This window comes from Eleginops maclovinus, chromosome 16, assembly GCF_036324505.1.
Source record: "Eleginops maclovinus isolate JMC-PN-2008 ecotype Puerto Natales chromosome 16, JC_Emac_rtc_rv5, whole genome shotgun sequence".
Lineage (NCBI taxonomy): Eukaryota > Metazoa > Chordata > Actinopteri > Perciformes > Eleginopidae > Eleginops > Eleginops maclovinus.
Genome location: NC_086364.1, coordinates 22739074 through 22754452, shown reverse-complemented (window position 1 = coordinate 22754452; position 15379 = coordinate 22739074). Strand labels below are relative to the sequence as shown.

At 42.6% G+C, this 15379-nt stretch overlaps 1 protein-coding gene and 1 non-coding gene across 2 annotated transcripts in view; one reads left to right on the top strand and one right to left on the bottom strand.

The window, feature by feature from the left end:
- ntn1b (netrin 1b) overlaps positions 1–13708 on the bottom strand; it is a 57181-nt gene extending 43473 nt beyond the window's left edge. Inside the window, exons 1-2 of the mRNA XM_063902905.1 lie at positions 13337–13708; positions 12186–13221 (exon numbers count right to left, since the gene is read on the bottom strand). Coding sequence (XP_063758975.1) covers positions 12186–13200 — 1015 coding nt within the window. The 5' untranslated portion in view covers positions 13201–13221; positions 13337–13708. The remainder of the gene's footprint in view (positions 1–12185; positions 13222–13336) is intronic.
- Positions 13709–14011: 303 nt separating this feature from the next.
- trnar-ucu (transfer RNA arginine (anticodon UCU)) lies at positions 14012–14103 on the top strand. The gene is given in 2 exon segments: positions 14012–14048; positions 14068–14103. It is a non-coding gene; the product is annotated as a tRNA-Arg (tRNA).
- The last annotated feature ends 1276 nt before the right edge of the window (positions 14104–15379 follow it).

Here is a 15379-nt window from a genome sequence, read left to right as displayed (position 1 = left end):
TTCCCCACCGAGCGGGGAGGTTATTTTAACACTCCGGCACGTGTGTTCTGGAGGGACTGAGGGAGATGGAGGCAGGAAGCCGCTAGGTAGTAAATCATGAAGCTCCATCGTTCTTGTGGCATGTTTATTGTGCTTTTTCTCCACCTTTCTCCAAAGGCCAATGTATAACACGCCACATCCCCACGTCAGAAAATATCTCTCCCGTGAGTTTTAGGGTTTCATTGAAACATTTAACCCTTTACTGCAAAATACTGATATTCTTTTTTGGTGCCATTTTGCAATTTTTAGTCCATTAAAGGGAGTCGCCATTTGAAAAGGACCATATGAAAAGCACTGTTACGTTAATTGAAATGACAGATCTCACTTGGTTTGAGAGTTGTTTGAAACATTTGGGAACAAAATCTATAAAAAGGTATTTTATTTTCTGTTGTTCTACCTTTCTGATAGTTTCAATGCTCGAAGAAGTAATTACAAATATCACAAATCCTGCATTAATATATGTGGTTACATCAAAGTATAAGGTATTACTATCGACATGTACTTTTAATGTACAGTAAATATACGTACAGACCAAAATACTCCTCAGTAGATAGACTAATGTACTTCTGTATATAGAATATCTATGTTATAATATTCCTTAATATTTGTCTGAATGTGTAAAGTGATCAAAGGTTATAAATTAATCCAGTGAGGTTTTATTCTGAATGAGATAAAAAGCAATAAAGACCTCAAAATTCCACGATAGGACACATGCCACTTTGACTCTTACAGTGCAGAAAGAGTCAGGGAATTTAAAAGTTGCTGATTGTTTTCATGGAAACACTGACAGCTCATCGTAATGGCTTTCTTGCTACTGAGTCCCAAAGTTTGTTCTGGTTGCTAGGTGTCTTCCAGGACATGCTACTGGGCTGAGGAGGAAAAGGCTTGGTTCTTCCTGCAGCATGCCAACTGCTGGCAATCACAGCAGAAACCCAGTGAACCTTAAATGATGTAAGTAATGAGTAAAACAAATGCTATACATGCTGGATGTGAGCATTCGAATATTGGTACATCCACTCTGAGGTTCCTCTGCTGTCAATCAAAGGGAGGGACTGTTGTGTCACAGTAATTCACTTTCAATCAATAACGTTTTACCCGTGATTTTATCTATCAATTGATAACATTTAGCTAGGGTGACCAGACGTCCTCTTTTGCCCGGACATGTCCTCTTTTTATGTCCTGTCCGGGGGGGTTTTATAAATTCATGAAAACGTCCGGTTTTCACTGTTTTTCATGGGACCATTAAGCGTGTACTTAAATTGAATGGCGCTTTGCACAGAAGTCTACTGTACTTAGACTCCCCCCCCCCAACAATCGCAAGTGTCCTCTTTTTCGCCACCTCAAATCTGGTCACCCTAATTTAGCAAACAATTTTAGCAAATATTTCAACTGTTAGCTTACTGCTTTAACTTTTCCCATTACTTTAAGCTAACAATTTCAAGCTAACTATATACATTACTTATCAATTTAATTACTTATTATCAATACTTTTTTAACTTAGAATTATTTTAAGCTTAATATACTAATAATTTATGCAATCGGCTACTTTAAGCTAACAATTCAGCTAACTTTTTAAATTACTTTTAGCTTACTATTTTATCCGTTTATTTACTACAAGCTAACTATTTCCAGCTTACTACTTTAAGCTTATTATTTTTAACTAACTATTTCAACTGTTCATCCTTTATAAAGTTAAAGGTGCTAGGTGTCTTTGAGGACAAATTACAAGCTGAGGATGAAAATGAGGGCTGCCACATGCTGGCAATCTATATAAAGGAACTACAGCACGGTCACATGACTTCACGTCACCACCGCTAAGCTAAAGGCGGCTAATGTTGGGCTATAAAGGAACTACAGCACGGTCACATGACTTCACGTCACCACCGCTAAGCTAAAGGCGGCTAATGTTGGGCTATAAAGGAACTACAGCACGGTCACATGACTTCACGTCACCACCGCTAAGCTAAAGGAGGCTAACGTTGGGCTATAAAGGAACTACAGCACGGTCACATGACTTCACGTCACCACCGCTAAGCTAAAGGAGGCTAACGTTGGGCTATAAAGGAACTACAGCACGGTCACATGACTTCACGTCACCACCGCTAAGCTAAAGGAGGCTAATGTTGGGCTATAAAGGAACTACAGCACGGTCACATGACTTCACGTCACCACCGCTAAGCTAAAGGAGGCTAATGTTGGCCGTGATGACGTTTAGTCGTCTCATTTAGACACTTGTTAGCAACCACCTTTTTTAAATCCACCAGTGGGGTATTTACAGACGTATTTTTTGTCAGAGAACAAAACTCTCTTCAGCTTGTGTTAACCACAGACCTTATTTCAGGTTAACAACTGAAAACACATTCAGAAAAAACAATTGACTTTGAGACTAGGGAAACCAGAAGTGCTAAAATGCAGACTCATTTCAAGGTTCTAGGACTCATTCCTGCACAGCTCTAACTGCTCTTCTGCTCTACACTGTGTAGAAAACCCCAACTGTGCTGGATGCTTTTCTGCTGTGTTTCTAACAAAGTAGCTGCTCAAGGGGTGTTTACTGTAGTTTTAAAACCACAATTGCTGCGAGTACCAGCAACCTTTGCTATTGCCAAATGGAGGAATGCAATCTTAAGGGTTTAAACTTTAAAGTAATAGGGCAACACAATCTTTCTTAAATAAATCAATTTACCTAAGCATTGCATCCCCCTATCTTTAACTGTCCTATGCTCAGTGTGACAGCTTTATTGTTTGGGTATTTACAGATCTGTCAGTGCAGAACATAAAAATGTGCTCTGACACAGCGCAGGTTCTGCAGGCGTGTCGCCCATCACAGTTTAATCTCACACGGTCTCCGGTTCACTGCTCTGAGGTCGCTCTTTCCCCAGTGAACCAGATACAGCGTGTTATCTCTGACCCGTTATCAGGAGAAACTCTCACTCACTTTCTGTGTGAATAACCACTTAGCACAGAGACAACAGTGGAAGAAGAAGCACTCAAATCCTTAAATTAAGTTAAAGTGGAAAGTCCTTCAAAATGTGGAGGAGTATTACGATGTCTTTTTCCGTTAATTTCCAAAGAGGAATAAGAGTCTGAGCACATCACCATTTGAAGAGATGCTGGGAGAACGCTCCTGATCGGCCCTTATTTAGACCCCACTGTCCACCACTGACACACACACACATTGAAATGCATGCACGCTACAAGCCAAGGTTACACAACCCTCCCAGGTTTTCCTGCAAGCAGAGAAGGGAGGACACCGTGTGATGAAGGGTCTCAGAGCTTGTCCGATCAGCAGAGGAAGGAAGTGACTCTCTCCTCCTTCCTCCTGTCAGCTGTGAGCATGTGAAGGAGTTGTGATCCATCTGCTCCACAGTAGCGACCCTGGGCCTCAGATTTGAGGTACAAAGGAGGAAACCGGCAAGCAGACTGGAAGAGTTATAGCAGGCGGATTAATCCTGGGCCTGCGCTCCCTGTCTGAGCTCAATCACAAACACAGTGTGCAGCAGGGAGGACGGCAACAGATGAATCCCCAGGTTCCCCTTTTTTCTTTGAGCACATGAGGAGCCCTGGGAAATTTATTGTCATGGCAGCCAATGTGTTCCTCCTCTCCTCGATCCATCCTTCTGGAGATCCCCCTCCAATCCAATAAGTGGTTCCTCATTCCCGCTCAGAGAAGGATTGGTCACTGGGGTGAGAGAGATGGAGGCCGAGCAGGGAGGACGAAGAATACTCCATTTCCATTTCCTCTGGAAGCCAGGCTTTATGTCTGCACTGTGTTTGCTTTACAGTGTTCTGCAGATAAGTGGCTGTTCATTATAAGAGACACATTCCTTACACGTGGAGTACAAAGCAGCTGGCATTTAATATACCTGTTCACAATTAAGGCTCAACAATCAAATACAATCTATTGCACTATTTTATTGCAGGTTTCAGGTTTCATTATTCAAGGTATTTTTATTTTATTTTATCTTTATTTTTATTCTAAATGGAGCAGCTGTCATGAAACCTACTCTCCCACTGAAGTAACTAAAGTATTCTGATTTTAAAGAAGTTAAGAAAAGGAAGGAAAGCAGATTTTATTGCATATATTTAATTATTGTTGTTTAATTCATTACAACATGTACATATTTACTTTAACTCCTTTATGTTTGTATTATATTTTATTTATTTATTTTATTAGAATTTAATTTATTTGAATTTATTTCCTTTTATTTCCTTTTATTTTATTTTGAATTCTTAAAGTGTAGTATGCGTCACGATACCCATTTTCCCACAGGGATAAATCAAGTATTCAGATTCCTTTTTTTTTATCCCTCAAACTGAATGAGAGCCCCCGCAGACATACTGTAAATGTCATTCTCATTAAGTATCAAGACGTTATTCAACTTTAATTAATCCGGTTGTCACTTGGTGTCTTTGTCTTGCAGTAAAAAGCCCCCCGTGTCCACAGCGCAGCGGGGAGGATGGTTCCCGCCGGAGCAGCTTACGCCTCCTCCACAGATTCCTTCAAACTTTTTTTTTTCCTAGTCAGGGGGGAGGTGGCACTGGGGGTGAGTTGGGTAATGACACTGAGGAAGTGTGTTGTGCTGTGTCGGGTGGCAGCGCAGCGGGGGGGAGGGCTGGCCGGGGGTCTGAAGCCGAGCCGTGGAGCGTGTCCCTCCGCTGGCCCATTAATCATTCCCAGCATGCCCTGCTGCAGCGCCTCAAAGGGGCTCGATGTGCCGCTCTTGGTGGTCCTGATGCCACCCGGCAGTCAGTATGTAGACAGGCGGGGGGGCACAAAGAGAGCAGCGTTCACACAGACGCTCCAACATGAGCATCTTCTTCATGTTGGATCAGTGAACAGTGAGGCGCCCCGTGAACCAACTCAAATAAATAACAAAGAGTGGAGAAGATCCTGCAGCGATGTGTGCAAAAAACACAAGACATGGCGTATTTTTGTTGGCGGATACTGTTTAACGTTTTGTTTTACAACATGAAACTTGTCAGCAAATACCCCACTGGTGGATTTAAAACATATGTTGCTAACAAGTGTCTGAATTAGACGACTAAACATCATCACGCCCAACGTTAGCCTCCTTTAGCTTAGCGGTGGTGACGTGAAGTCATGTGACCGTGCTGTAGTTCCTTTATAGCCCAACATTAGCCGCCTTTAGCTTAGCGGTGGTGACGTGAAGTCATGTGACCGTGCTGTAGTTCCTCTATAGCCCAACATTAGCTGCCTTTAGCTTAGCGGTGGTGACGTGAAGTCACGTGACCGTGCTGTAGTTCCTTTATAGCCCAACATTAGCCGCCTTTAGCTTAGCGGTGGTGACGTGAAGTCATGTGACCGTGCTGTTTCCTTTATAGCCCAACGTTAGCCTTTTACTTTTACATGGACAGTTTCTTATTGTCAAAATCTTAAAGCCTTAAACCTCTCAGTAGATAAAGCCTCTTTGTTTACATTTTGGCAAATATGCCTTGTGGAAAGTTGGTCGCTTTAGTTTCTTAAAGATTGTATCTGTTCATATCTGAATAGCGACGCCTATTCCCATTATTGACACCTCACTGCTAATGTTTACTGCATGAATAAAGCCGCAATAAGTCCCACAACACACACACAATGTGTCCTTAAGTGTGTGTCTTGAAAATCTTTAAGCCAGACTTTAAACTCAATCGTCTGTATGTGCAGAATAAAGCCACTGTATGTTCCACACAGATCACCATTATTCCCTGCCATGATATCCAACCCCTCATGCGTGAACATTAAATCACAGCTCACACACTCCTCTGAAAACACAGTCACCTCTCCAAACCGCCATCCACAACATAGCAGAACAAGATTTCTCCTAAAAGCGAGACCTCTCTGGCTCCAACCATCACATGTCTGTGTCGAATTATGAGCTCTACAAAACAAAATCCGCAAAAACATGCAACTTCTACCCAGAGGACACTGCAATGTAGTAGTACAGCGATTCTTTTTTAAATCCCCCAAATACATGTCTTTGTTTTATGGCCTGGTTGTATACAGAGAAACCTCTTGCTAAATCTCGTAGGATTACGTTGCAAGAAAAGCCCGGAGGCGACAGAGGAATAAAACGATTTCAGAAAGTATTGTTCCCCGTTTGTAATCGTGACAGAGTGAAATATATGTGGATGTGAGGGCGGGGTCAGGAGGTCAATCTTCTGTTAAAATATGAATCATGATAAGGAGCTCCTGTCATGTTTAAAGCCTGCTTTGCACTCCTAAAATCACCAGGATTATTGGAGAACATTTTAAAGGAATGCAGAGGGTTTGTTTGTAGTAATGTGGATGTGGTTGTAAGTTGTTGTGGTTAACACAACCTGATCAATAAATAACTCACTGGTGAATTTAAAAACAATGGTTGCTAAAAAAGTGTCTAAATGAGACGACTCCTTGTCATCACGCCAAACATTAGCCTCCTTTAGCTTAGCGGTGGTGACGTGAAGTCATGTGACCGTGCTGTAGTTCCTTTATAGCCCAACATTAGCCTCCTTTAGCTTAGCGGTGCTGACGTGAAGTCATGTGACCGTGCTGTAGTTCCTTTATAGCCCAACATTAGCCACCTTTAGCTTAGCGGTGGTGACGTGAAGTCATGTGACCGTGCTGTAGTTCCTTTACAGCCCAACATTAGCCTCCTTTAGCTTAGCGGTGGTGACGTGAAGTCATGTGACCGTGCTGTAGTTCCTTTATAGCCCAACATTAGCCGCCTTTAGCTTAGCGGTGGTGACGTGAAGTCATGTGACCGTGTTGTAGTTCCTTTGTAGCCCAACATTAGCCGCCTTTAGCTTACGTCACGCCTGCATCACTTTATATATCTGATTGAAACTGATTGGTTTCCTGATACTGATTCTGATATACCTTTCTTCTTCAGGGTCACTCCCGTTTCCAATTACTTTCTCTGAACTCCTATCGGTCAAACCCTTTGAATTTTCCTACCTAGAGCCCCGAGCTCCACTCAAATTTTGACATGTTGTAGATGATTTAAACTCATCTGTCCATCCACCATTACTCTGCTCCTTAAAAGAAGGTTCACGAAAGTCTCCTCACCTGCAAAGCACCTGTTTCTTATCAACCACTCCATTTGCTTTCACTTCATATCTCATTTTCTACATGATTTATACTCACTATTGTTACTATTTCCATGTAATATTGATGTTTCCCAGTATGTATTGTTGTGTCCAGGTCTGGTGTCACTGTTAGCGCAGCACATCTGAAGGTTGTAATGTTATTAACGCGTTCTGGACCCCGGGGGAAATCCCTGTTTCCGCTGTGATCACTAATGAGGATTCAAACAAACAACCACTACAAGAACAGGATGCTTACCATGACATTTATCTGCTGTCCTTTTTGTTTGAAACTTTGATGTATATTTATTTTTCCTGAATGATGAAATAGTGAGACAAAGGTACATTTTAAATGGTTACAAAATAATAATAAATCATTTATTCGTAGTTATTCTTTTTGTGTTCTCTCATCATCTTTTTAGACTTTATTATTTCTCCCGAATTATCTTGTCGATGTTTACTGCTGGATGTCAATAGTGAGATAAAGGTAATGTAATCATGGTTTCAATACCTAGATTCATGTTTAAATGGTTAGAATAGAAAGAAAGGTAATACATCAATGGTTACTTTATTTAGATTAAGGTAATGTACGAAAGCTTTACATCGTTGGATAAAGTTAATCTATAAAGGTTAAATTAATAAGATTAAGGTCATGTATAAAGGTTAAATTAATAAGATAAAGGTCATGTATAAAAGGTTAAATTAATAAGATAAAGGTCATGTATAAAGGTTAAATAATAAGATAAAGGTCATGTATAAAGGTTAAATAATAAGATAAAGGTCATGTATAAATAATTACAGGTTAGAGATGAAGGTCATGTATGAAACGTTTTTATTATTTTGGCTGCATTATCGAGTCCCTTGTGGATGTTTACTGACGTCACTGAATGAATTTTAAGCTTAAATTCACCCCTGAAATACTTGTTCTTTTCCATGTACCAGAGCGAGGTCAAGGGTCAGAGGAGTCGGAGGAGGTGATGAGGACTCCATGCCTTCCTCCTGGGTATTCACAGTGAGTGTCCCCTCCACCCTCTGTTGCACGTTTCAGCTATACCATTGCGACACAATGGTTTTGCAAACGCAGCCTGTTCTCATTGTCATTCTGTTTAATACGCTAAGCTAATTCAGTTAAACATGAACCCCATCAAAACAGAAGTCAACCAAACAAAAACAACCACAGAAATAACCCAATGCTCTGGCTATTGTTTATTCACTAGCTTCATGTGTAAAAAATCCTCAAACCCTCGAGTCTCAGCTTACCAATTCAATGTAAATGGACGATTGACCCGCGGCGGTGGCACACAATGATGGGCCGGAGAAACGGAGCAAAGAAAGAACCAGAATACCAGAGAGAAGAATATCTGACATCATGCTTTACAGGAATGCTTCTCTCCGTCACATGGAGCTGAAACGAGAGCCAGATGGTGAGCAAACCTGGCAACCAAGGGAGGCTGCGGCACATTCAGCAGTGTCAATGGTCCCAGGCAGCCATAGAAAGGCACTGAAAAATGGTGCATGCATCCTCCCTTTGATTCAGATCTGCTCCAATTCTTATTCTTTTCTCTTTTTGTTTCGTGCTTCTTTCTAAACCCAAGCCTCAAGAAAAATTGGGATAGTAGTGTTTATGTATTCCTGCTGAATATCGGACCAACAAAACCAAAAATTGACCGAAAACACAACCTCTTTTGCAGATACATGTAAATAAGTGGATTTTCTCGAGTACTTAAGTACAAGGTTAAGGTATTTGTACTTAACCTGGATATGTATATACTTTACTACATTTCAGAAGCCAGTATTGTACTTTTCCGACAACTTCTACCGATTCAGATTATCGTCTAGAACAAGATATAAATCCACTAATGAATAAAAATTGAATCAATAATCAAAATGAGCTCCACCTTTACCAGCTGTACCAATCCGAAGCATTTCATATACATGATTCTGAAGTTCACAGCTGGAAACAACACTGATTGAATCTCCAGATGTCATATAACTGAACATCAAACTGAAACGTCGAGTGACAAGAGCTACCATTTCCAACTTGTCTCAAAACACACTTGGCAAAAAGGACTTTCCCACAGTTCCCTTCACAGCCCATCAGTCAGGTGTGGGGGGGGGGGGGGGCACTGTCAGGGGTCAGCGCTACGGCGAGCATGGGGAGAATATGAAGCAGCTGTGTGTGTGTGTGTGTGTGTGTGTGTGTGTGTGTGTGTGTGTGTGTGTGTGTGTGTGTGTGTGTGTGTGTGTGTGTGTGTGTGTGTGTGTATGTGTGTGTGTGTGTGTGTGTGAGTGTGTGTGTGAATTATGGTCAAACATTATCGTGCATTATGACACTGCTTACTTCAATACTTGATTATGATTGGTCTGATTTGAACATTCCAGCGGTTGTTCATTTGTATCTTAATTAACAGGTCGTTGCTATGGAGAACAGACCGTTGCTATGGAGAACAGACCGTTGCTATGGAGAGCAGACCGTTGCTATGGAGAACAGACCATTGCTATGGAGTACAGACCGTTCCTAATGGGAATCAAGGGACTATGAGCAGTCACATTAATCCGTCAGCGTCAGACAACAAACATAAGTTTTACTCAGAAAACAAAATGGAAATCAGCAGAAGCAGACAGACAGGAAGTAAACACTAAAGGGAACAGCAGACAGACAGGACGTAAACACTTAAGGGAGCAGCAGACAGACAGGACGTAAACACTTAAGGGAGCAGCAGAAGCAGACAGACAGGAAGTAAACACTAAAGGGAACAGCAGACAGACAGGAAGTAAACACTTAAGGGAACAGCAGACAGACAGGACGTAAACACTTAAGGGAACAGCAGACAGACAGGACGTAAACACTTAAGGGAACAGCAGACAGACAGGACGTAAACACTTAAGGGAGCAGCAGACAGACAGGACGTAAACACTTAAGGGAGCAGCAGAAGCAGACAGACAGGAAGTAAACACTAAAGGGAACAGCAGACAGACAGGAAGTAAACACTTAAGGGAACAGCAGACAGACAGGACGTAAACACTTAAGGGAACAGCAGACAGACAGGACGTAAACACTTAAGGGAACAGCAGACAGACAGGACGTAAACACTTAAGGGAGCAGCAGAAGCAGACAGACAGGAAGTAAACACTAAAGGGAACTGGAGACAGTCAGGACGTAAACACTTAAGGGAACAGCAGACAGACAGGAAGTAAACACTTAAGGGAACAGCAGACAGACAGGAAGTAAACACTTAAGGGAACAGCAGAAGAAGACAGACAGGACGTAATCATGGGAAATTCCCTCTGCCTTCCTCATCTCAGCCAATCACATCTCTCTCCTGCGCTGAACGGATTTGAAACACCCGAGGAGGAATCCAGACAGATCCTCAACACTGACCACTACGACAGCCCACCCCCCCTTTTTCTCTGTGGTCACGTTGTGGCTTTTTTTTGTAGTTTTGCATCACTTTGTACTCATTTAGCCAATCCCTGCAAGGTTTACTTTTCATTGTGTGACCCTGTGAAGTTGATTTCTAGTAATTAATTTGTCATTTTGCATGTTCTTCATCATTCAGTGTTTATTTCTGGTCAGTTTGTGCCTTTTTTTTGTCGTTTTGCATCCTTTTGTAATCGGTTACAGCCTCTCGGTGCCGTCCTTTGGTGATTTTGTGACCCTGTGACCCGTTCTATAGTTCCTTCCCCCCCCCCCCCCATTATTTCCTCTGTGGAAGACATGCTTTGTCTTTTCTGCGTTTGTTTTATCCGATGACACCCTCACACAAAAAGCAACATGGTGAAAGGGGGGGGGGGGGGTGCAGGGATCTCCCACTGACACAGAGATGGATGCCACATGCTTTTGTTTCAGTGAAATACACCGAGGTGCTGGCTCTGCAGAGGCAGAAGTCGGAGGCCAAGGGGAACAACTTGTTCACTTGTTCCGTTTGGATATGCAAGCCATGGCACTGTCAGGTCCTAAGGGGGTGGAGCAGTTGATATAACCCCCCCATGCTCTGTTGAAAATCAGCATCACAGCAAATGCACTACTGCTACAATAAAAAACTCACATCAGGCTTCAAATTACCGCCCTCTTTGTCTTCCACCCTCTGGCTCCAAAGCACTAGTTTATACTCTACGTGCCAAAAATGTCAATAAAAGCGCCTTAATCTGCCGTCCGATCTGTAGCAGCACCTGCTTATGGAAACACAACACGCCCCTGCAGTCTATCTCCGCAGCAGCAATGTTTCCTTCCTATTTTGAAAAAGAAAGCCCCACTACTACAGTCGGAAACACCGCAGGTCAAAGCGCAATTACACATTCGGACAGGCGCACTGTGTTTGTGGAAATGACTTCCTGCGCTTTCTTTTCTTCTGGGTGTTGATTAAAATCAGCAGGCATGTTTTACTGAACAATACAGAGAGGCTGGGTTGTGAAACTTGGCAAACACTCTTTTATTTTATCTGGGCATAAAGGAAATATTACTTTTAATTTGAGTTGGAGAAATGTCTTTGATGGGGACAGTTACATATTGTGTATTAAAATTCTTAACAAGGATTTAGGCCTGCAATATACTGAATTTGCATGGCCCTTCTTACTCTATTTTGGACAGTTTAAAAGTAACAATACCATCCAGAAGAGAGGTGGTTTTCGATTAACAATTATAATCAATTTGATACAATTTAAAAATTATATATTTTAAATATCAAGAAAGTACTTTTACCATTTAGGCCTTGCGATTTCAGATTGAGGCCTTTCTTTTCTTTCTTTGCCTTAAAATGGATTTATTCGCCATAAACACATCAATAAGACCCTTAATTGAGTTTTTATGACCTCCTAATAATCTCTGTACAAAGCACCAACATTTATGAAGAATAAAATCAAAATTCCAGCGACATAATTTCATTCCCAGCAAGAAATAATTGCCACAAAATTCGCGTTTTCTAAAAAGGCTTGTGCGTAAATGTCGCGCGTAATGGCAGGAAAAGTATTGCGTGTAATTATAAGGACTTTTTTATGTGCATCAGCAAATATATAATCAATCAAAAGCAGATTTCAGAGCTGAAATAAATCCACAGTAAAGGAAAATAAAGCCGTTTTCTTACCGACACACTCGTTGGCCTCCCGGGCCGTGGCGCGCTGCCAGGGCCGGTCATAGTGGAACGGTTTGCACCTGTCGCACTCCGGGCCTGCCGTGTGATGCTTGCACTCACACACCAGGTTCCCCTCGCGGTCTTTGACGCATTTCGACGCGTGCCCGTTGCACTTGCACCTTCCCCCGACCTGCAGGTCAGACACTGCGTAAAAGTAGGAGTCTCTCGCCAGCTCCGAGTCGTCCTCGTTCTCGTCTCCAAATGTGTGCAGCCGGCTGAAGATCACCTTGATGTCGGTGGCCGTCACCCAGTCCTGCAGCACCGGGGAGTTATCGAAGTCGTGCGCAGAGGGTCTCCCATCCAGGGTGCTGAAGGCGATGAGCCCCCCCGTCAGAGGGTGCATGTCGGTGTGGGAGTCCGTGCAGATGGCCTCCTGCTCGTTCTGCTTGGTAATCGCTGCTTTATTCTGCCTGTTGTACATCTTCTTGCACTGGGTGGAGTAATACTGAAACGGCACCCAGGACTTGCCGTAGTCCATGGACTTGTAGATGGCCATGGACTCGGGTCTAGGTGAGCAGAACTGCAGGCTCACATAGGTCACCTCAAACTTCTTCCCCAGGGATAACGTGAGGGTGAGGTTCTGCGGGAACTGCACGTAGTTCTCGGACTGCCAGCAAGTGAGGTTGTGCGGGTTGTTGAGGTCCGTTAAGTACGCGGGAGGGTGAGACTTCTTGGGGTCTCCGGCGTCGCAGGTGTGACAGTCCCGAGTCCTCTCCTCCTCCTTCTCGGTCACCACGCAGTACCTGGCCGCCGGGGTCCCGCAGGTGCTGGAGACACGCACGTCCTTTCCAAACGCGGAGTTCACGAAGTCCGGGATGCACCTCCGAGGGTTCCCGTTCTCGTCGTAGCACGGGTCCGGGGGGGACGACTGAGCCGCGAACATGCTGAGCCCGTATCCTCCAGAGGCCCCCTCTGTGAGCGCGCCGACCGTCACCAAGGTGAGCCAAACCTCCAAAACGCTTTGCATTGTAATCCGTGCACCGATGCCCTGAAATGGAGACAAATGGACATAATTAAAAAGACAGGAAGTAGTCATAAGAACATTCTGATGATGTGATATGGATGTAAAACATGTACAAAAAATAGGGGGCACAGAAACCTACCTCCAAAAAAAAACCGATCAGCCTCAAAGTGCTAGAATTTGGAGTCCAACCTATTTCGTTTTACGCACCAAACACTCCTGCTATAGTACAACAAAACAGAGTAAATAACTCTGGAGTTACTTATAAGAAGAAGAATGCTGAGCTGCAATGGGCGCTTTAGCAAACAATGTAAAAAATATTCCTTCGAGGCACTGAAACCCACCTCCAAATAAAACCGATCAGCCTCAACGTGAACTCCTACAATTTGGAGAGCGACCTATCCAGTTTTACGCACCAAACACTCCTGCTTTAGTCCTTTCCCCCCTTTTCTTTGAAATCCCTAAATAAAGATCAGATATGGCAGGAGCCCAGCTGCCTGTCCTCTCAGTCTCACCTCTGCCCACCTCTATCTCCCTCTGTCCCATTCCCTGTCTGTTATAGAAGGAGAAAGGGGTCCGCTCATTCAGAGGAGTGGGAGACTGTTCAGGGTGTCTGCGCAGGGCGAGGCAGCAGCGAACTCTTGTGGTGGATTATTGACACTGCATCTTCCAAAAGGCTTTTTTTTTTTATGTTTCTCTATGAGGCTGATATACGATAATGGTTTCCGGTAGGGGCGTTTCTGTTAATGTGTGTTTGATTAATCAAATGTAATTAGGGCGGATCAAAATGGATTATGGCCATCTATCTGATCCATCTGGCTCTGTGGCGCAATGGATAGCGCATTGGACTTCTAGGTACGGCGAGGCGAAGGCATTCAAAGGTTGTGGGTTCGAGTCCCACCAGAGTCGAACTTTATGGTAAAGCTGGTCGACTGGTAAAACAATCAATGCGAACCTGAGGATGATTTGGGTGAACTAGTGTCAGTTTACATACTGGATAAAAGTGTATTGTCTAAAATATTTACATTTACCAATAAGATAATATATTTGTATTAATATTTGTATTTAAAACATGTTTATTTTGTATACATTTAAAAATACATATATTTTAATCCACTACATTTATTTAATCCCTTGAGTTATTTTACAGATTTGGAGTAAGGATATAATCAGCCCTTAAATCAGACTGTAGTCACCTGCAGTAAATCCAGCAGCTACCCTGCAGTATACAAAGCCATTCAAGCTAGCTGCACCTTTACCAGCTCTGAGAACACTTTAATGATCAATCATTATAAAACAGATCAGAGATATTATTCTGAAATGGACCAATCAGACAATGACTACTTTTACTGTCGCTACTTTAAGTACATTTAGAGGAGAGTACTTTCTACTTTCACTGGAGGAACATTTAGAATACTTTCACTGTGACAGAGTATTCCTACACTCTGGTACTTCTACTTTACTCAAGTACAAGACCTGAGTACTTCTACTTTACTCAAGTACAAGATCTGAGTACTTCTACTTTACTCAAGAACCAGATCTCAGTACTTCTACTTTACTCAAGTACAAGACCTGAGTACTTCTACTTTACTCAAGTACAAGATCTCAGTACTTCTACTTTACTCAAGTACAAGACCTGAGTACTTCTACTTTACTCAAGTACAAGATCTGAGTACTTCTACTTTACTCAAGTACAAGATCTGAGTACTTCTACTTTACTCAAGTACAAGATCTGAGTACTTCTACTTTACTCAAGTACAAGATCTGAGTACTTCTACTTTACTCAAGTACAAGACCTGAGTACTTCTACTTTACTCAAGTACAAGACCTGAGTACTTCTACTTTACTCAAGTACAAGATCTGAGTACTTCTACTTTACTCAAGTACAAGATCTGAGTACTTCTACTTTACTCAAGTACAAGATCTGAGTACTTCTACTTTACTCAAGTACAAGATCTGAGTACTTCTACTTTACTCAAGTACAAGACCTGAGTACTTCTACTTTACTCAAGTACAAGATCTGAGTACTTCTACTTTACTCAAGTACAAGATCTGAGTACTTCTACTTTACTCAAGTACAAGACCTGAGTACTTCTCCCACCTCTGCACCTCGTTTGTGTTTTACTTCTGCACAAGTCGAACCAGCCAAAGCATGTTGCACTGAACACGCTCCTGTGTGAAATGA